Source organism: Sinohyriopsis cumingii, chromosome 3 (genome assembly GCF_028554795.1).
Source record: "Sinohyriopsis cumingii isolate HCF-2022 chromosome 3, ASM2855479v2, whole genome shotgun sequence".
In the NCBI taxonomy this organism is placed as follows: Eukaryota; Metazoa; Mollusca; class Bivalvia; order Unionida; family Unionidae; genus Sinohyriopsis; species Sinohyriopsis cumingii.
In genome coordinates this window covers 147,280,100-147,303,163 of record NC_142963.1, presented here as the reverse complement: position 1 = coordinate 147,303,163, position 23,064 = coordinate 147,280,100, and the positions used below count along the sequence as shown (strand labels likewise).

Genomic DNA, 23,064 nt, shown 5'->3' with positions numbered 1-23,064 from the left:
CGTTACGTTACTAACGAGAACATTCCCTAATATGAAATTCAACGATTTATCTGATGGGCTACACAAATAAATTTACAGGGAATTCCAAAGCTGACCAAAACATAAACTTGTATCGCTGTCTGTGTGATTCACACGTATGACTGGAGATCTGATTTTTTATCAGATTGTAAATTAATACAAATGACCAAAATTCGCCTTTACACCGTTTGGATATATTATTTATTCATTTTTCATCCGTCTCGAGAATTCACGTAGTAACTGTCTATTTCTTGTTTAGCACGATGACGCATTTTAGTCTGCGATATACAACTGGTTACAGTTACTTTAATTTTATTACATGCACATCTCACAGTTTGTAATGATTGACATGAGAAGAAAACTTGTTTACCTTTTGCGATATTTCTCGAATAAGCCTCGATCACTCTTATAAGGTCCTGCTTATTAAAAATCATCAGCCAACACAATTTCGTGATATTCAAAGGGTAAAGATCCGTATCCTGGTTTCATTGTGATGCATATGAGATCTTATACAATCGTATAAGAAGCAATATAATTGATTTAGAAAAGGAAACTTTATATCACATTTGTTCCGCATGACGTATGTGCTGGGTGTAAGGTATGGAGTTAGCTTTTCCACGAAAATGTCAAATTGTCCAGATTTGTAATTTGATCGGTAGGTATGCTTACGTGCTGTAAAACACGGACATTTCTATAGAAATTGTCGGTAATCATTCTGGAAACATGGACACTTCTATAGAAATTGTCGGTAATCATCCTGGAAACATGGACACTTCTATAGAAATTGTCGGTAATCATCCTGGAAACATGGACACTTCTATAGAAATTGTCGGTAATCATCCTGGAAACATGGACACTCCTATAGAAATTGTCTGTAATCATCCTGTAAACATGGGAAAATATATTCGGATATAATCATGTAGGCAATTATAGTGCAACCGTATCACCCTAATGGCTTAGGCAGGCGGTGAATGTTATATACAAAATGATTTCTAAAAAAAGAATATCATCATCCAATCCTTATTACTTTAATAGATGACACTCTGTTATATCAGAGACTTAATTTAATGTTAAATAATTTACCATACTAGTTTATTCGGTTTCAGTATTTCTAAGTATTATCAAAATTCTTTGAATTTCTAATTTTTAGCATCAATGAAGTAGTTTTGTACAAGAATTGTGAGATTTTATTTCGATACTTTGTAACAATAGCTTCGCATGCTAACAAGTATAAATGTGTTCAAAATAATAATAATCCATGTTTCCAAGTATAAATGATTTGAAAATAATAGCAGCGCATGTGCACAAGTATAACTGCCCTTAAAACAATAATAATTCAAGTTTACTAGTATAAAGATGCTAAAGTATCAGTCAGCTTCAATGTGGGTCTTTTTCTCATGCCTCAAGAATAAGGTCACACTCCACAGTAATATATTTAGTTTCATCCATTAATGTAAAGGGAAAATGTAGAACAGCTGAATGTAACATAGTGATGAGACCGTATGTGTTATGTGTAAACGTAGCTCAGAAAATAATCCTAAAATTACATTTGAAAATATTTCTCTCAATCAAAATCAAACTGCTGTTTACGATAACAATCCAAATTGTATCTTTCTTTTATTGTAAGACTCGGGCTGCATCAGCCAATTCTCTCGTATACATTTAAACATTTAAAGTCATTTAGACTTTTTACTGCTAATTTAAGCAATGTAAAATGCATACATTTTACTGCATTGTTTGTTCTTTCTTATAAGTTTTTCTTTAAATAGTTGTTTTAATTAGGTGTTTTATGTACATATTTATTGCATCATATTGATTACAATTTAGAACTGTACCATAATGTCATTTTTCTCGACCCCACTCCCAAAACTATTGCGTCGAAACTTTGCGACCGGACGGGTGGGGTGTGCGGTGTGTGACATTCATTGTCTTACTGTTTATCGGAGGTAGCGGTAGAAATCAGCTCTTTGTTTTCTAGCCAACATTTTAAAACTTTGTACGAAATTATTTTATTTTTTAATGCTGGACATGATTCCAAAAAGGTATACTGTATGGGAATATTTCCGTCACGGAGGTGGTGCGATTGAACAAAGAAACCTTTAAGTTCAAAGCTACAATCAGAAGCATATAAAAATAAAACATTTGTTCTTCGAAAATACAAAATGAACTGTTGACCTAAGATATAAATTACTTTTTTTACATTGACTTGAGAGACACATGTGTGTTGAGAAATTAATTTCATGTAGCTTCCAAGGCTGCCTGCCTGAGTCAAGGTTAACGTTGTGTGCCAATCGAAGAGCTTCAAGTTTTTAAATCAATCAGAAAAGGAACCTTCAAGTCGATGAAAGTCATATAGTAATACAAGACATAATTAGGTATTTTTTTTTAAAACTGTAGCCTGGAAAAACTCTGTAATTACATTTTAATACCTCCGTCAATCGCAATCAAAATATTGTTTATCATAAAAGACATTTCTTGTATAAGTAGTGACTTCTTTTCGTGAATACAGACGAATCATATGCAGAGATTTTTAGCCTAATCAAGAACACGTTTCACATGCGGAAAACCTATCCTTAAATTGGGGTTTTAAAAAATATAGATAACTTAAGGTAACTTCTTTGATATGCAAAATAAGTACATGATATAAATGCAAGACTGAATAAGCAGATGTGAAAGATATGGTGTGTGTTAAAGGTATTTCATTACCTATAAATGCAAGTAAATTATGTAAGAGTAATTTCTCCTTTGCAATCATACTTAAAATGTCACAGTACTTAAATTCAGAACCAGCCTAAAGCAAAGCAGGTGCTTTATGGACATGTGCATTGCATCAGTTTGACTGTAGTAAACGACTGTACCATTGCTTCCAATTCTTGCCCCCATTTCCGTATTTTTTTTATCTAGAACACTTGAAACTAGCAAAATTAAAGAATATCGGATTTGCAAGCTTTACTAATAACTGCGTAACGTTCAACCTTATCCACTTGCCTAGTTTCTCTGATGCGTCCCATGATACAGAAAGTGTCCTTGAGCAAAGCAACCTCGGAGTTTAAGGCTTCAGTAAGAAACTTGTGAAAATAATATGTGTCCTTGCAAGACACAAAATTAAATGTTGACCTCAGAAGTGAAAATGAAGCGACTTAATATCACATTATGTAAGTAGTGAATATATGAGACAAATTACTTGGGTTTTCTTGAACACGCAGAGACGCCAGAGACAGACACGCCTGTTGGTAACATATTTTTGCTGAAGTAGTTTTAATGTTGATTCAAAATGGCTAGCGTGTTGTGATGGTACTTAAGCCGTGATGCAGGTATGGATCCATCCATCAGTCCATCCATTCATGCATTGAACTTAACTAATGTTGTGCTTTCAAATACTTTGGTCAAATATTTTATTTTTTTTTAAGTTCCTAAGTTTCGTCCAATCTATGCACACTATGAATTCGTGTACAAAATATGTACATAGCTCTAATTAGACCTATATTTGGTAGATAAGCCTTTACATTTTTTCAACTTTTGATAATGCATTTGATACATATTGTAATAAATCTATGACATGTTTCCGTTTATAACCATGTCAGAGTTGAGTTATTTTTTTAAGTATGGGGAGATAACTCTCAAACAGAGTAATTTGCTAACTTCTATGAGCAGACGTTATGATGTACAATAGCCATGAAGATTTATGGTAACATCGATTAGTTTCGTAAACTAGACCCTCCCTGATTTCCTAACATTAGGATTTATCAGGACATTCTTATGTATACGTATTTAGTAATATGAGATAGGAAAAATATTTTGTAATAGGTGTTTGGGTCGTGTTTTGTGATGGATGGCGTAAAGTACCGCTCTTCGGCATGCAAAGGCTTGTTGATGGGTCATGCGAATGTGAAGATAAAACCAAAGAAACAAATAACAAATGAAACCTATGCAAGTGTGAAATGAGAATTTCGAAAAGTGTGGTCATGAGTTGATTAGAAAGTAATTATTGGAAGTATTTGCGCGTTTACGAACCCTTCAGTTGATAACGAATGTTGTCTTAAAATCCTTGGAAATAGGGGAAACATGTACCTCAAGCCAGATAGAATCTGTTTTGAGTTGATTCTCTGATCTGTCCATCATAAGTATAAAAAAACATCCTCGATTAGTTTAGTGCTGACAGTCATATTTAATTTATTTAACGTGTTAGCTATTTAATTCAGTTACGAATAGCAAGCGCAAAGGTCTTGGCGGGATGACGTCCTTCCAAATTCAATGACGACAATAGGAAGGGAAGATATTCGAAAAGCGTCATGAGAGCACTATCATTGCTTTCTATACAATGTATATCTGATCAAAGTAATGTGAGTTAAGTTTTGCAAGGATTCCTACCCAATTGAATGTATGTTGCAACTTGACCCGTGAATGACTGAAAAATATTTATGCACTCCGTTTGTAGAATTTCACATTCCTGTTTCTTTTAGTCGCCTTTCCACCCCACCCTGCTTTGCGAAATTTTCTCTCTCTCTCTCTCTCTCTCTCTCTCTCTCTCTCTCTCTCTCTCTCTCTCTCTCCAATTGATTGATAAATTTGCATACGGTTGTACTAAAGTCCATCTTATGAAAGGAGTTACAGCGATCAATATCGCTTCGAAAATATCCGCCTGTCCATAAGTATATATTTATCTTACAATTCTACTAAACGATAGAAAATATAATCTCGATCTTACAATTCTTCTAAACGGTCGAAAATAGAATCTCGATCTTAATTTCATTACTTTTTCAAATATATCTGACATTTCTTTTCCTAGGAAGAAAATTACCATCTTAACTCCCTTATAGGTCTGGCCCAAAAGCAAATAACATCAACCCTGATCTACCATTGCATGATACATTTGAAAATCAGCGATTATTTTGCCTGATCTACTGATTAGATCTAACAAACAGCATAGATCCATATCTGCCGGCGCATGATGCAACGGCAGATCTGGGTTGATGCAGAATGTAGTTGGATTGAACATGTAAACGAGTACATACGGATATTAGGGTATATTTCTGTTCAGGTTTGAATGAAACCAAAAAAAAAAAATCATGGGCTTGTGACAACGAAACCCTTGCATATTTACCAGAGACGTACAAAGTTAACATGTCGATGTAAATCGTTTGCATGAAACGGATGGTTTCTTGTCAGAATGATGACTACGTGTAGTTTTCAGTTTAAAGAGTAAACGATTCTTTAAATTTTGCAGGAGAAAAACAAAATTCTAAAATAAATTGTCCATAAATGGCATACAAGAAAAAGTTAAAAATTTGTTTACATATGTCATTTTTTGTAAAGGGTGCACATGTATATACAGGCCTTTGCCGTCTTAAGGCATGGTCATACTAGGCAGTTACCCAGGGCCTCACGCTTCTAGCCTTTTATTTCTGTGGGTGGGTAGGGCCGGTAGGGGGCCCCAGTGCATTGCTTTGCCCAGAGCCTACAATGTTGTTAAGACGGCCCTGATATAGGTTCGTCCAAAAGTCTTTATTAACGATCTTCACCATTGATTTTATTTAAAAGCAAACATCGACGACCTCACCTGAACCTCGCCCACTTAAACATGAAAAGACTTCTAACAAAAGCGAACAAAAAAGTCCCCTATAGCCATTTCAAATCTACAGACCAATGATTATAGAGGACGACCGCCTCTACCCTACCTTCTTTAGAAACGAATTTTACTTCCTTGCAACAGACAATGCACGAGTGGATTTTTAGATCTCATTGTTCATCGTATATTCTGTGAAGGTTTTGTCATTCGCTCTGTACCTTGAATAAATTGTCTTTGATATGGCAGATACGAATATTTAACAATTTGTATGCGACAATGTTTTGCGTGCGAATTTGTGTGTTTGTGTGTGTTTCTCTGTGTGTGTGTGTGTGTGTGTGTGTGTGTGTTATGTTTAGTGTGTGTGTGCGCATGTGTGTATGTATGTGTGTTTTATGTGTGTGTGTATGTGTGTCTGTGTGTGTGGTTGAGAGAGAGAGAGAGCGTTACGTTGATACTAAAGTACTGTTATAGTTTCCAATACGGCATCAGAAGATACCATTCACGTGATTCGGTCGATTCTCGGTATTTAAAAAAAGGCTATCCTCCTTCACAAACGTATAATATGGCCTTGCACACTTCGAATCAACAAAACCAAATTGGTGTTTATTTGCACCTTAACAAGCCTGATCCATATTTGTCTGAATCTTCCGCATCTTAATCATAAATTAATCTGAACCACGTATACATCCCCGAAACGTGTGGACTTTGCATGAACCAGACTAGTTTATTTGAGGAAAAGTGCTTATGGAGTGATCAATATATTTGTCATTTCCTGCAAGATTAGCTCTCACACGTAAATGTCATGTCACTGGTACGTAATTAGGTACAACAAAATAACTTCATGAAATGAAGTTAAACGTCATAGCCACCCCCTCCCGCCTCCGATCGACACAGACATTTCATATGTATGTTATCATTTTGTATGCAATTTCATTTTTTTTATCAATGATTATTTTCTACCATCTGGTACGTTTACAATATATATATATATATATATATATATATATATATATATATATATATATATATATATATATATATATATATATATATATATATATATATATATATATATATATATATATATATATATATATATATAACATTTTCCTTGAAATATCACATTAGTTTGTAACAGTGATTCCAGTCTTCTGCCTATACCTTTACCATATTATATATGCATTGTTTTAAAAAATATTTAATTAGCTTGTGCTAGTGTTTCCAGCTCTCTGTCTATATTCATTAATTACTCGGGCCGTGTGGTCTAAGGCGATCGTCGCCTTCACAGATCATTGCCTTCACAGATCATTGCCATCACAGATCATTGGCATCTCACCTCTGTCCACATGGATTAGAGTTACAGGCTTTGCTAACGTAGTTATGTGAGACAGTTTGTAAGTATCTTCCCGTGGGTTGATGATTTTTCTTGGGGTTTTCAGGGATCTTCCTCCACCAGATTTACTGGCCACCATGTGTGGTGAAAAACCCAGAAAACCGCGAACATTAATTACTTCATTACTCGTGTCAGTCAGCTTATCTAAGTAAAGATTATTATTAATTTGTTAATTAGAAGACATCAAACGTGTTGCTGAATCCTTTATATCTCAGATTTTGAACTTTAAGTACTTTTCTTCGTGATTTTTAAAAAATAATTTTAAAACCATGCATTAGCAACAAAAATTATTCTTCACCTACCCACAGTTCTGGCTCTTGGATACCTCACAGTCCCAGCTTTTCTTTGTTGCGGACACCTCAATGGCCAGCCCCATTTTACTAGTTAAGGCTATTCGGAGGAAACAGTTCTTGTCCATGCTTAAACTGTATAGGTACGATGATCTCACTAGACGGGTAGTGGGATATTCAGAATGACCTCAGTTACATGATAAAAAAGACCTGCTAGTTATTAATGGGCACCTGCTAACGAATGATCGACATAGTCTAGACAGAGGTTCGAAAGGTGTAAAATTACTTTGTAAACGAATTTTTATGATACCTCATATGTATTATGTCCCCAGTTTATGTTACTTTTTTGTAGAAACAAAGGAATATTTTAGCTGGGGAAGCGACTCTAAACTGTGCCTTCGCTAGTAGTTAGGAAATTGATAAAATTAACTCACTCATTTTTTGCATTTAGATCTCCTATAGAAGGGTTGTGAAAACACTTGTAAATAAAATTAAGATTACAAAAGTCATTAAATCAGCAAGACGGATGATAATCTGCACGTGAAGAACAATACCTAAAGTGGACATGGATATGCTTCGAAGATCATTAAATATCTTATAGTTTTGTTTACCACAATTCAAAAGAATAAAAATTGAAAATTACGGCATCAGCCAGATTTTTCAGAAAATTAGCAAAGATTAATCTGACATTTTGTACCCAAGTGTGCACTGTATTGAAACCAACAATTATCACAAAGGTTAAAAAAGTATTTCCTGAATTTAACATTAAGGCAACAACGTTGGAATTAAATAGATATGCATATTTGATAAAATGTTTGGTGGGGAAGAGGTTTGGTTAACTCTAGTTGTGCTAAAGAATAGCATAGAGAACCAGATGATGATTAGTTGATTTTAAAATGAAACATATATTGCAATGCATTAGAAAACAGGCTGATATCGAGATTACTTGAAACGATGGATATCATTGAAATAAGCATCTTGAACTCGGATAGAAAAATAATTTAAACAGTACAATTATAAAATGCAATACTTTACGTGAATACGTCAATTTATATATTGCTAAATCTATAGTTTAAAGAATTTTTTTTAAAAAAATGTTACGTGATGCATCTGGAATGATTCAACAACAAAGGATATTCAGTTTATCGAGTACAATGTTAATTTTAAAACAGCCCATGGTGACAAGTATATAAATTAATTGTTTTAGATCCAACCATACGAATTGTTGTTACCTTGCAGTCAGTAAACGTTAAGTGAGGAGATTTATTAGGGGTTTAAAGTTTGGGTGGCCGTACGAGTTGCCAAATTTGAAATAAATCTGAAAACAGACATGTATCATAAAGGGATGTCCTGTAGGCTTCGCGAGAACATTTAAAGACTGAAAGAATGCCTAACCGAAGAACACACCTACATGTATGACACAATTTAGTATGTATTATATGTGTTTTTAATTCTATCTAAGCACCTGACTACGAAACTAAACAGAGCATTACCATAAACATTATTTAAATATATTTGCTATAATTTTGAAAGTTCAGATCATTGCGCATATGTCAATCGTTTAAACTAATTAAACACGACCTAATGGGCACTGAATTAAAAGAATGGCTTGATATAGAATATAGCTACATGTTAAACTATCAAGCGACAAGCGAGTGCAAGATTTCTCTACAAAATAGTTTTCTGTCACGTTGACGACCTGCGACAGATGCATAATGTTGAGGTACAGACATACAATAAAGACAATAGCGGATACACATCGTGTTTTGGCAGAAAAAGAGAACCAAAGATAACTTAAATGTTCGATGCTTTACACTGCATTTTCAACGAACAAAAACATGTAAAGATATAGTCTGGTGAAAGAAATTTGTTTTACACAAAAAGTTATGGATTTGCTACGACATAAAGATATGTGATACTTTTAAACTTAGTCAGACCAATGTAGTGGAAATGTGTAACAGAACTCTAAACCCTAGAACGTCAATTGCTTTGCAAAAATACCAGCAAATGGATTGACGTTTTACAGAAGGTAATTAAGAAATACAATAAAACCCGCCAAGAATTAACATTAGTGAATCCAGTTGAAGCAAGCTAGTAAGAGAACATATCAATGATATAAATTCACCTGATCGGTTAGTTGAAAACAGTTACTTTTGGAACAGCTAAATTTAATATCAAGCAAAGAGTCAGAACTTTAAGTTAATCAATCAATCAATCAATCAATCAATCAATCAATCAATCAATATTAATTTCAACACGGGCTACCTTCATACTTTACAGAGGAAATATTTAAAATCAGGCAACTATGTTAAGTGATTCAGTCCTTTTCAAACTAGAAAACTTGAAAGGGGAGAATATAAAGGTCCTTCCTTGCAAACACGAGTCATCATTTTATGGCAAGGTAAGATACACAGCGCAAACGAGGAAACAATTAAACATGTAGACATTTGAAATAATACGATATTATGAATCACATAACATTTTGGAACAATCGAAAAATATCATGCTATGTAATACATGGTATGTCAAAAATACTCCTCGTCGTTTGATCTGCAGTGTGGCAGTTTTTAGCGATATCAAGTACTGGGTCATCATGCCACAGATATGTAGCATCTTGTCCCACCCAGTCACATTATCCTGACACAAGGACGACAAGTTCTAACATTAACCTCTTGATGCTGAGCGTCTGGCGGGGCAGCTGTGAGTACCATTTTTATAATTCTTTGGTATGATTTGGTCAGGGTTTGAACCCTCGACCTCCCGCATCCTAGGCAGACGCTCTAACCACTTAAGCCATCGGAGCGGTCTTCTACATCCTGACAAACATTTATGTCATTAACTAACTTCTGATAAAACTACGCATAAGTTACTTCTGCGCTGTTAGTACCTTTTAATGGTAATTTGTCATAAATAGGTAATAATACTATCTAATTTGCTTCTATTTAAAATCTTTAGAGGTTTTCTACTGTGATAACAATTGTGTATTCTGAACCTACACTCCCTTCTAGGTAGGTTGTTTTCTAAGTCTGATCATTAGGTTTAATGGAGCATTCATAGTCAAAAACGGAATGTTTCGCGCGATGATCTTCTTCAAATATGTTTCTGTGTTATTGAAAAATCTATACTCGTTTAAATTATTTTCAATTTATCTCTGAGTCATGTGATGATAATCATCACTGCATTTTGCTTTTTCATGTTTTTCAATTCTTTTCATGTTAAGAAACGTATTCAAGTGAGTGACCTTTATTTCTCACTTGTTTTAATATTTGTTCATCGAGTATAGTAGACTTCATTTTGATAGGTTGTTTTTAGTTTGAAGTAATGCAATATATAGCCAACCATTGTACATTTATGTAACAAGAAATATTTGAATACATTTCATTATTATGCATGTAAGTTCAATGGACAGAAGAAACAGATTGTCATATGTTTTTGTATTTTTAAGTCTGGAGATATATCAATAATAAAAGAGAAATGCTTATGTATATTTAGTATTCAAATTTTTGTGTTGCTTAAAATTTAGTTTCTATTTTCAATACGGTCATCCATTTTCTGTCCTTGGTTTGTTATCTTTATCCACGCATTGGTCTATTCATGGACACACGTCTTTCTTTAGCATTTGTAGCCATTTATTCAGCGGTCCTTAGTCCTTTTCCCTGGTCTTATGTCTTTTATGGATTTATCCATCATAGCAGCTTCCAAATTCACCAGTGTAATCCGTTTCTTCAAGTTCTGAAATCGCCTATGCAGTGGAACGTATACAGTTATTTCCACTGTCCGACACTACCCATTTTCGTGGCTTAGACTTATTGCTTGCCTTTAGTTTTGTCAGCCACTTTCATCTTTTAAAATTATCTCAGAATTATAAATACTTTTCAGTGGCAATTACAGGTACCATATATATATATATATATATATATATATATATATATATATATATATATATATATATATATATATATATATATATATATATATATATATATATATATATAATCTAATAAACATAATGAAGGTATACAGCTTGTACAATTATCAAAACGATTCTATTTGTTTGACAAATAAACGAAACCCAATATCAGTTTTGTTCTAAAAACAAAAATTTCGTCAATAATTTAACGTTGTTTTTTGCAACTCCCTTAAATCTTAAACAAACCCGCCCCCTATATCAACTGCAAAGTGCCTGGAATATAAACGTCAGTACTGGTTCACCTTAGAAAAGATTAGCTATGGTGTCTGCGTTACTTGGCATATTAAAGTGTCAACGTTCATTGCACACAGCAAGAGGAATATAAAATCAGAGGGAACCGAGGTTACTTTATTTTAACTTAAACAAAATTGTATTGATATTTTAATGTAACCGCTAATTCTCACGACAGTGTGGGCGAAATCTTCTATTGACAACGTGCAGATGGGACACATTTCGATGCTTAAGGCAATTTTGGACACAATAATTGATTGGTGTAAATTGCTTCATAAGCTGAACATGGATGGGTTTAATTTTCTGTCACGTGCATGACTTTTTTTCCATTTGAATGCGTTTTCAATTAATGTATTTTGCACGTATATTTCAATTTAATATACGGTGTTAATTTATTAATTTGCTACATGTGTATGGCATTAGTCTCTGCTGTGGTTCTATATGCCAATAGTTACACAGGTATTCTGAGCAGGTCTCAAAAAGTATTCCTTAGCTACTTGCTTGAAAGGCTTGTATACAGTCAAATTCATAGTACGCATGCGCTTCGTGGATACGCAGGTTACCTCCAGACCAGTCGCAAAGATTAACAAAATGATGTCATAATTTGTCGCTATTCTTAACATGATTACGATGCTTCTTGTTTAATAGACTTTAAAGAAATGTGTATTGCTTTATGTGCATCACTTTAATACAGTGTACCTGACTTCCGTCCATTTTACCAACTATCTTGTCAGGTAAAGGCTGGTTGATGTACGGGTAAAGCATTCTACTTCTAATATCGCAATACAATCAGATCATCAACAATGGTGTAGGTTGAACCTGCATCTGTTTAGAACATTTTCTTAGTTTTGCGTGTAGCTTCCGTATGAACCAGGTGGAAAAATATATTGTTTGCCTTCCTTAGAACATGAAAAACAAATATTGATCTGGCTTGCTATGATTGGCTTCAGAGTAGCAAAAAAACCAGAGCAATTATTCTTCAAGCTAGCACGCACAATGACGATGTGACACCAAACGTCGTTGATATTAGAAGAAAGGTCACAAACATTTAATGAAATGTTTTTAAGCTGCTTAAAGTATTTGGATGAATTTTGACCTCTGAAAAAAACATATGATCTTGGTTTGCCGTGCTATATATTTAGCAATAAATAACAAAATCATTAATATATTTAACAAAAGCATTAATTATATTGTGACATAAAGTTGACAGTGAACATATTTGGATTAAAGTTATGACAGTGGCTGCCATGACTTCAATTTCATGGCACTTTGGCCTTTTGCTTTGAATAGAAGAAAACAAATGTATAAGGTACCTAATTATAATTATTTAAAGCATAGGTAAGGACAATACAGGTAATGTTATGCATGCATGCTATCCGTGAAATAAATTTCCTAAATAAACTGCATTTCACAAATTTAAAATAATTTGCCGACATACAGTAAGTTCTCTGTCTTCGAGGTGCCCCAAAACTTGTTTTTATTTCCTACTAGCGTAGTGTACCAGTGTATGAAGAAACAGACCTTTACACTTACAGCTTGGCAGAGCATTTAGGAAGAAAACAGGCTGGGTACATCTGTATCTGTTATTACAATATACTACTGAATAATGACTATAGTCAAAGACACTAGGAAGAATAGAAATGTGATTGGAATGAATTTTCTCAAACCCACCGACACTTACCACTATATATATATATATATATATATATATATATATATATATATATATATATATATATATATATATATATATATATATATATATATATATATATATATATATGATAAACTAAACATACTAAATCATGAAAAAGATGGGTGGAAAAATTCCTTTAGGATTAATTCTATTAATAATTACGCGAGTTTTGCTTTTTCAATTTATAAATAAATCTGAATTAGAAATAAAACATTTTCCCTGTGCGTAAGATCGTTTCTCTGTCAATAAGTAAAGACGTTACGAAGGAAAACTCGTTTACGGCATACTGATTCCTAAATAAGTAATGACGTTACGAAAGAAAACTCGTTTAAAGCATACTGATTCCTAAACAGCTGGCTTAAGGTCGGTCTGAATGATTCATAAATTCTAACCCTTAACCTTCACGCGAAATTGTCAGGACTATCGATTATTCCGTATGCATGTTAATACAAAATATGCATTGTTGAATTATGTAGAAAATAGTTGTTGTTTTTTTACTCTTCCAATTATAACTATAGTTATCTATTTAATCCAGATTGCCTTTGCTCCGTTATCCGGCTACTTATGTTTAAGTAAAATGGTGAAAGGCTGTCTCTCTTCTTTTCCCATACTAGTAAGGTGTACTCGATTTATTTTAAAAATCAAGATTTTCTGACTTTACAATTTTATCTGAGCCATGTTCGAAAACACAATTATATGGACTTTTACTTGCTCATGAGTACTGTGATAATTCATTAAATGACTAGAATTCTTCTTCTTCTTCTTCTTCTTCTTCTTCTTCTTCTTCTTATTATTATTATTATTATTATTATTATTATTATTATTATTATTATTATTATTATTATTATTATTAAATTATATCTGATTTAATATATATTAATTTCAATTTAATTGTTTGTCAGTATTAAATTGTTTTATTTTTCATTACATGATATTGCAATGTAAATTTATTTATTAGAGATGATACTTTTTTCATAAACACCAGGTGTTGATTTAAGTTCTGACCTTCTTTAAAAATTTGTAGCAAGCAAGTTTTATTTTATTTTATAATGATTGGTTGTTGTCGAGGTCATGATGGGACTTCGGGTGTAAGATGTAAACAATTGTTATTTTTTATTTCTTATAGTAAAATTATTGGTTTTCGTCAGGGTCACACTTGATAGACGTGATCTTTAACAAGTACTTAGTTTCTATAAACGTCCGGAAGATTTTCGCGTGACCCCTTGTTTACGTTTTAGGATACGATATAACCTCTGTTTTGGAGAGTTATTTTCTGCAGAGGCTGGGCTGCTAAACTGGAAGTTGCATGTTGTGCTGTTGTGCTGTTTGGAGTTATTTCAAATTACTTGGATTCAAAAGGATTAATTCTGTTATTTTCTGGAAAATACATCTGCTCATGTGAGATTTTTAATCAAAGACAGTTCCTATAAGAATTTTTGTTTGATTTCCAAAATCGGAGAGATAATTCTTGTTTCTACAAGGGACTGTAGACTTTAACAATACAGACTGCAGCATACGTCATCGTCTTCCATCTTGGATTCTTCGTCGGGATTCGAACTTGAAATAAGTAGAACCTTTTATTATTAGGACTACTAAATTTGTATTCTTGAATTATTCTTGAATTATTTTGGATTTGATTCTATAAAACCGTAAGTTCATATTTTTTTATTTTTACATAATTTTTACAGGGAAATAAATTATTGTATTTTTTCAAAGCATGTTGTTTTCACTCTTTCTTGTGTTACTCTTTATTCGAGCCAAACACGTAACATAAGATATTATTAATTTGATCTTAGTCATCTCAAAGTCTATCACATTACAGGAAATTGTTCACTAGAAATAATGAATAGGTAAAGGGGGAACTTTTTTATAAAAAAATGCTATGCCAAAGATATTTTTTAAAAATACCCACGATCTAAAGATAAATGGAAACATCTGAAAAGAGGTGTTATTTGAGCGTAAGTCTTTCTAAATAGCAAGTTTCTCGCCTATGAATATCTTTTGTATTGACGTAATACAGACCGCGACTGCGCGCACCGTAACACTTTGTTGTCAACGGCTGGTGACAAAAGTTTATACTATCCGTAAATAGTGGTTTACGCGTTGAATACTATACATATTGCAAGGTATGCCAGGTAACTGTACATAATGGCATTCTTCTTCCTATATCGCAGTTTGCGTTACACTCCTGCGCATTGTTTGGCGGAACAGGCGATACAAAAACTCACACATTGAAAACTATTATTTAGCAAAAATGGAAGGAGAGTCAAGTCGGACTGAGTTAAGTGAAGAGACTATCAAAGCAATAAGTAGTATATTCGAGGCTATGGATATTTGTGATCAGCATGGTATACCAGACACAAAATTAACAAATTTAGCTGAGTATATTGATAGAATATGGCTCCATTACAACAAGCTTCAGGGAATTAAACCAAAAGCCAAGGTTAGTAGAATCTTACCTTTTCCAAGAAAAAGTATTTTAGCTTAAGCTTACACTTAGACGCTAGCTTCTTTGCGTCGTTCATGTCATAATCTGTTGTAAGCAGATTTCGGCCAGATTTCGTGCATGTATTGTTTTCGGGTTGCGTTCATACGCACTTACATATTTGTGTGTGTGTGTGTGTGTGTGTGTGTCTGTGTGTGTGTGTGTGTTTTAACGTAGCTTTAACAATTTTTCAGTCATATCGCTACGATGTCTGCAGTGTGACAGTTTATAGTGATGTCTAGCACTGGGGCATCATGCCGCAGACATGTAGCATTATGTCCCACCCAGTCACATTATCCTGACACCAGGCTGACCAGTCCTAACACTAACCTCTTAATGCTGAGCGCCAAGCGAGGCAGCAGTTAGTACGATTTTTGTAAGTCTTTGGTATGACTCGCCCGGGGATCGAACCCACGACCTCACGCATCCGAGGCGGACGCTCTAACACTTATATACTTGTTTATGTATGTATGTATGTATGTATGTATGTATGTATGTATGTATGTATGTATGTATGTATGAATGGATGGCTGTAAGTATGTATGTATGTATGTATGTATGTTTGTATGTATGTATGTATGTCCTCTTAAGAAGAGATTGCATCAGGTTTATAAAACTCAGGATAAAACATGATCTTGAAAAGCAGCAAAGTATCATATTCCGAAATGAAATCAAAATGATAAGTTATTATTATTATTATTATTATTATTATTCAGCATTTTAGGCCACCGGCCCATATTACAAAATACAATACAAGTAAATATAGTGTGTGTGCCATGGTGTAAAGAAGTTAAATATGGTGTTCATTAATGAGTATACATACATAAATTCCTATAATTGTACATGATAATGATGTTATAAAGGTGTTACTGCCTCTAAGTATATTATTCAGCATTCGTATGAGTTGTCAAAGATTATCTAAGATGAAAATCCTAATTAGTCGACTAAGGAAGATTTTTTATAATTAATATATTACAATGACTCATGTAGGATACAATTTTTTCTACATCCGGAGAGAGATAATAAACTTCATTAAAGTAATTATTTCTTAAATGGTCATAAGCTGGACAAACACAACAAAACAAAATTAAATTCATCGTCTACAAAATAAAAATTATTTTTCTGGCATAACTCACTATACCTATTATTTCACTCACCCCTACTATGGCTACCTGTCTCTGTTTTCAGCGTATGCGCTCAACACCTAAATTTAGGAACTTCCTAAGAAAATATGGTAACAAACATGAGAGGTTATTTTTCCGGTTCTAATTCGGTTTTATATTTGCTATAATAAATACATTTGTGTGAATTGTTAGGATCACTTTGCCAGTATTGGAATGTTGAATCCTTAATCCTTTGCAAAAATAGTGAGAAAAATTGTTTTTCATCTCCAACAGGTTGATTTAGCCAGACATTCCCAAAACGGAAGCGAAATAACATGTCTTTAATGTGGGTAGCCCAGATGACACGGTTAGTTTCATGTAATATTTTCAATATTAAAAACCATTGGTATGGGTAGGGAGTTGAGGGCATTCTCAGTCAGTATTTTAATACATCGTACAAATTACGAGGTACAAAGTGGGTATCTTTCGCATTCCTCTAACACAACTGCATTATCCGTAGTTTTAGGAACACCTACAAACTGTTTGCAAACTTGGTATTTCACAATTTAAATATCTCTACTAAATTCATATCTCCAATTTTTGGACCTATAACAAGCAATTGTATTTATTACAGAATCAAAATCTGAAAAACATTCTCTATAATAAAACAGACAAATGGTTCTTGATAATTCAAAGTTCTTGAAGCTGCTTTCTTTGCCTCAGCTGCTAGAGCCTTGTTTGCTTTCATCCAAACCAACTTTGAAGTGAAAAATAGACCCATGTACTTGAAACAAGGCACACACTGAAAGCGACTATCTTTGAAAACCCATTCCTCCTTTTTGCTTGAGGTATCCCCCAGTTCTGAAAGCAATGATTTGTTTTCTCGAGATTGACCATAGTTTCAGTTTTATTGCAGAAACGTTCGATAACATTTATTTGGTTCTAAAGTAGATTTACTGTATCGGCGCCATTAGCAACACCATCATCGTAAAGTATTGCAAAAATATCATCATTATCTTCTGAGATAAATATATTTCTGTTACATTCGAGCTTCAGCCATGTAATCATAATTCTATAATGACAAGCGAAAACATGATAGGGCTTAAAACACAAGCTTGCCTTGTACCCAATGTTTATTCGAAGTAAGCAGTTTAACATTTAGGAGTTCGGACACAGTTTTCATATTTCTGTACATATGTATTAAAATGTTTACTGTTTTGACATTCATACCCATGCGTATTAATGACGACCATAATGTATCATGCTGTATTTTATTAAAAGATTGTTTTTAATCGACAAAAGGGCAATAAAATCTACCTTTTAATTTGGATATATATTTTTGAGCAAAAGCCTGAAGTAATAAACATATTTTCGCATGCGGAGTATATTTTGTTCCTAAACACTGCTTGTGCTTTGTCTATGTGACCATTGTCTTCCGCCTGCGTGTTTATACGATTATTCACTATGTCAGTAAAGATCTTGCATAAAGTATCAGTAGAGCATTATCCTCTGTGCTTGTTTGGACCGCTCTTGACACCGCATTTATGTATAGGACAGATAATGCTCTAATACTATTGTTTAGTAAAATACCCGGATTCAAAGATTTTGTTGAATAGAGCGTTAAGGAATATTAAGATCGTTTCATTCGCGTACTGAGAAAAACGAGTACATATCATATCAGGTCCAGGGGATTTGTTTTTCGTTTTACGTTAACTTCTCATAATCCCATCATTTGTAATTGGAGTATTTAAGTCATCAACCTATAACTGAGGTAGTACTTCATTAACAATATTTTCAGAGTCATATAACTCGGCCAGAGGCTTCTTCAATAAACATGTAAAGTATTTATACCAGTTTTTCGGGGATATACGTTTCATTTCATGTTGACAATAATGTGGTTCCCGTTTCAAAATATGCCAACATTTTCGACGGTTTCTCCTCGCTTGAGTTAATTTGCTCATCTAGTGTATCTTTTCTTGAGTTCGATTATTGATTTAAAAGCAGATTTATGCTCCCTCTCTCTCTCTCTCTCTCTCTCTCTCTCTCTCTCTCTATATATATATATATATATATATATATATATATATATAGAGAGAGAGAGAGAGAGAGAGGATATTTGCTTTAAACGAGTGAATAACGGATATATATATATATATATATATATATATATATATATATATATATATATATATACACTGCAAGGTACGTCTGGTATAATTAGTCATCGCATCACAGAGTTTGACAAAATATGAAAACAAGTTAAAAGGAAAGTTCATATGGATGGTATGGCAACGTACGTGTCTTTCTAGTTGTATGATAAATGTGCATATTTATTTGTGAGGTTTAGTTTGTAATACAATAATTTTTATACAAGAATAGTTAGTTAGCAATACGTGTTAAACTCTTGCAAGAAATATGCATGCGGTGCCAAAGTAACCCATAATGTATGCATTCGTTTGTCTGTCTAATTGTGTGTCTTTTTGTTGGTATGTATATATTGAGAGCAAGTATTTATTAAATCGCATATTGACTGGGTTTACACTTAAGGCAGTATTTAGTTCAAATAAGGGAAAATTGTGCCTTTAATTGGCCATTTAAATTGTTCAATTTATGAAAAACTTTGATCAGGGTTGATCACATTTGGACAAAGGTGCAGCAAAAATGCAAGAGTCGTAAATCAAACTCTGTGCCGCAAACGAACCATGCGTATAAGTATGATGAGGTCGTTAAATGTGAATGATTTCTAAATAATAAACAGTGACAAAATTAATACGAAAAACTAAAAAACGTTTAATCTGACTAGGAATCAGAGAAGAAACCATAGATACGGAAACAAAGCATGGCTTGGTTTTGTTTGGGTGTTTTGACCCACTGATGTCTGTAGTAGGTTATTTAGTGCCCAGGTAATCGCAGTCAAGTGCCTTACCCAAGGACACAGGCGGTTCCGATGGTCGGATTTGAGCCCGCCCCCTTCTGGTTGTGAGTCTGGCACGCTTACCATGGAGCATTCGCGGCTACCTGACGAAATGTAGGAACAGTGTAGCGCATATATATATATATATATATATATATATATATATATATATATATATATATATATATATATATATATATATATATATATGGAAAGAACACATCCATGACTTGTTAAACAAATAGATTCACTCTTTTTTATCAATAGTTTTTGCAAAGGTTTGGTTTATATAAAAAGACAACACACATCATCATTTTCCTACCATGCTAAAGCATTTTGGGTGTTAAAGGACATGCATTTTACTGTACAAGTGGGATCTACCACCTGCTGTCACCAACATTAATCGATTCAAGGAATCATCATCAGGCCTGATTTCAAGAAGTGTCTCTATCTAAACACCATCTTTCTGAATGAATAATTAATCCCGCCCTCAACCTCTAAAGTGTCAATCACACTCTCAAGAAAATGACTGTGTTCTGCAAGTGTTTTCTCGCAAAACAAAAAAGATGCTTCTTTGAACTCACAAAAAAGATGTTCGCCCTGTCGTCGAAGTTTACTGGTTTATCAAAAGGTTTCAATATTTCAGACAGAGGCCATAACACCGATGTTAATTTACGTCCAAGAAACCACGTGATTCTTTGCTTGATTTCTAAATGAATATTTGTTAAGTCACTCAAGACATCCCCTAATTCCAGATTTCCTGTTCAGATAGTTTCATCTTGACTTGGAATAACATGACTAATACTAGATTGTATTGAATGCTTTAGGATTATCCAGAGCAGCAGATAAGTTCGGACCACTAGGGACCCACAACGGTCAGGAGTTACACCGACGAAGAGATACAAAATGTTTTTGTAATTCATAGGGGTCTACATAAGAAAGTAGCCTAAGGCCTACAAATCCTGTCCGCGGACCTGGCGTTATCTGTATTTATATGAAATGCCCCATCCCCCTCACCATAATTGCTCTCTTGCGATCTGCTCAATTCTCAGTGGTTGAATTATTGTTTACTCCATCCGCACATTGATGCTTGTTATTTATTTGCACTCCTAAAATCTATTTATTCTAAATAACTTGAATTGATATTGCATGAGCCATCTGTCTAATATTCACGGCAGGTCCTAAATCGTTAACTACCGCTCATTTGGCCTTATTGTTAGAGCGTCCGCCTCGGATGCGGGGGTTCGCGGGTTTGAACCCCGGCCGAGTCATATCAAAGACAAAAATGGTACTAACAGCTGCCTCGCTTGGCGCTCAGCATTAAGAAGTTAGTGTTAGGACTGGTCGGCCTGGTGTCAGGATAATGTGACTGGGTAGGACATCATGCTGCATGTCCGCGGCATGATGCCCCAGTGCTAGACATCACTTTAAACTGAGACACTATAGATATCGTAGCGATATGACTGAATAAGTATTAAAGCTACGTTAAAAATCCAAATCACACACACACAAACACCTAAATCGCAAAGGAATTAATTAAGTTTTCTGCACATATTATATCTCCTTGTCTCACTGATCTTTTCTACGATTTTTTAATTTTTTAAAAACACTTGTAGCAAAACAAACGATTTTCTGTTCATAAAGACTGACCCAAGAATTATCCATCAAATTATATACCTGTTTCTATCGTGCAGGTCGTTTAAAAATAATTGAGAAACACATTTTAAGCACTTATTTCAAGATCTCAATTCTTATAATATTTTATATCGATCTCAACTGGATTGAGATAAAATCATTCCCGTGAAAATACCCAGACTAATTAATGCACAAATGGCTATCATCTGGTTACACATATAGTATCTTTATGGAGTTGTTGTTGTTGTTGTTGTTGATAGTGTTGAAGAAATGAACAGGCTGTACATTTTCAACAATTACGCAATCTCTTCTCAACAAAAAATTCGCAGAGTGTCGCTATTGGTAGCCAATTAGAACTGTCAAATCTGGCATCGTGCCAGGCTCCATCTTAGGACCTGCCCTATTATGATTTAAGAATGATTCACCTCTACATCTTAAATACTCAGATTCCAAACATATTTCTTGATGACACAAGTATACACTATTCGGGCAGCTATAAATCCGTTGTAAATTATTACTTCAGTTCTTCGATTTTATTTTTCTTGATTTCAACATTACTTTAACGTATTGCTGGCTTCATCACGCAGGGGAAATGTTAGCTAAGTGCTATCTAAGGACATACATAGGCAGTCAAGCCAGGCTGGACTCTGCGGGTATCGAACCCGCTACTCGTGGATAACGAGTTGACGCCAAACGATGCTGCTCTAGCCACTCACACAGAATCTGAGCTGCAGCGCCTGATGAACCGCTTTGCTAAAGAATGCGATAAGTTTTGGCCTACCATCAGCCTAAGGAAAACAAACGTGATGTCTCAGGACGCGGACCCTCCAAACATCATCATCAGTAACTACGAACTTGAGGTAGTCAGTTGTCAGTTCACGTACCTAGGCTCAACCATCAACAACAACCTCTCGCTCGATGTTGAGCTCAACAAGCGGATGGAAAGGCATCAACAACTCTCTCCAGGTTGTCGCATAGAGTATGGAACAACAGCATGCTGATCCTGAACACTAAGATCTCCGTGTACCGTGCCTGCGTGCTAAGCACTCTCCTGAACGCCAGTGAAACCTGGACTCACTACGCCTCACAAGAGAAAAAACGGAGCGCCTTTCACATGCGATGCCTCCGACGCATACTCGAGATTACCTGGAGCGATCGAGTAACGAACAACAAGGTGGTTGAACATACCAAGATTCCCAGCATGGTCACACTCCTCCGCCAACGTCGCATCAGATGGCTGGGCCCTGCACGTCGGATGGATGACGGATGGATCCCCAAAGACATTCTTTATTCGAAACTTGCCTTTGGCCAAAGGTCGATCGGACTGCCACATCTCCGCTCAAGGATGTCTGCATGCGTGACATGAAAGCCCTTGACATCGATGTCGACAACTGGGAAGAGCTTGCTCTTGACAGGTTCAGCTGGCGACACGCTCTGATAATTGGTCTGAAAGTCGGCGAAGACAAGCTACGCTACTGCCACTTCCGTGTTGGGCTACATAGTCACAGTAGACGCTGCACAACCACCAACCGGGACATCTCTCATGGACGCAGTTCCATCGTCTCTCGAGACTAATGGATGCCAACCATAATGTCTGTGTGTGTGCTCTTCCTTTTCGATTTATTCATTTTCGAATTACACATGGATGACCATTATTTTTGTACTTATATTAGAATTTGATAATGTAGGTATTGATTTGTCACCTCATAATTCGTGGGCGATCAACCATCGGTGTAGTGACTTAATTGGAATTAATTGTG

The 23,064-nt window shown here is 34.6% G+C and overlaps 2 protein-coding genes across 6 annotated transcripts in view; one reads left to right on the top strand and one right to left on the bottom strand.

Moving 5' to 3' along the window:
* LOC149804098 (uncharacterized) overlaps positions 1 to 23,064 on the top strand; it is a 60,931-nt gene that overhangs the window by 15,295 nt on the left and 22,572 nt on the right. Inside the window, exon 1 of one of the 5 annotated variants that reach the window (XM_089954060.1) lies at positions 14,725 to 14,816. The exons of 1 other annotated variant lie outside the window; for it this stretch is intronic. Coding sequence is in view for 2 of the 4 variants with exons in the window: in XM_089954062.1 (XP_089810188.1) it covers positions 15,422 to 15,610 (189 nt within the window). In the remaining 2 variants the exon portion in view is untranslated. Of the gene's footprint in view, positions 1 to 14,724; positions 14,817 to 15,314; positions 15,611 to 17,065; positions 17,123 to 23,064 lie in introns of those variants that run through there. 3 more of the 5 variants (XM_089954062.1, XM_089954058.1, XM_089954061.1) reach the window with 3 other exon arrangements.
* On the bottom strand, positions 291 to 7,472 carry LOC149804099 (uncharacterized). The gene is made up of 2 exons (XM_089951479.1): positions 7,283 to 7,472; positions 291 to 901 (listed from the first exon to the last, which is right to left on the bottom strand). The coding sequence occupies exons 1-2, from the start codon at positions 7,396 to 7,398 to the stop codon at positions 625 to 627; spliced, it is 393 nt and encodes a 130-aa protein (XP_089807605.1). The 5' UTR covers positions 7,399 to 7,472; the 3' UTR covers positions 291 to 624.

Coding starts and splice junctions, on each gene's coding strand:
- LOC149804099 (XM_089951479.1), bottom strand. CDS start 7,398: ATGGACAAGAACTGTTTCCTCCGAATAGCCTTAACTAGTAAAATGGGG. Junction 902..7,282: donor TCCAAGAGCCAGAACTGTGG/GTAGGTGAAGAA, acceptor CCATGTTTACAG/GATGATTACAGACAATTTCT.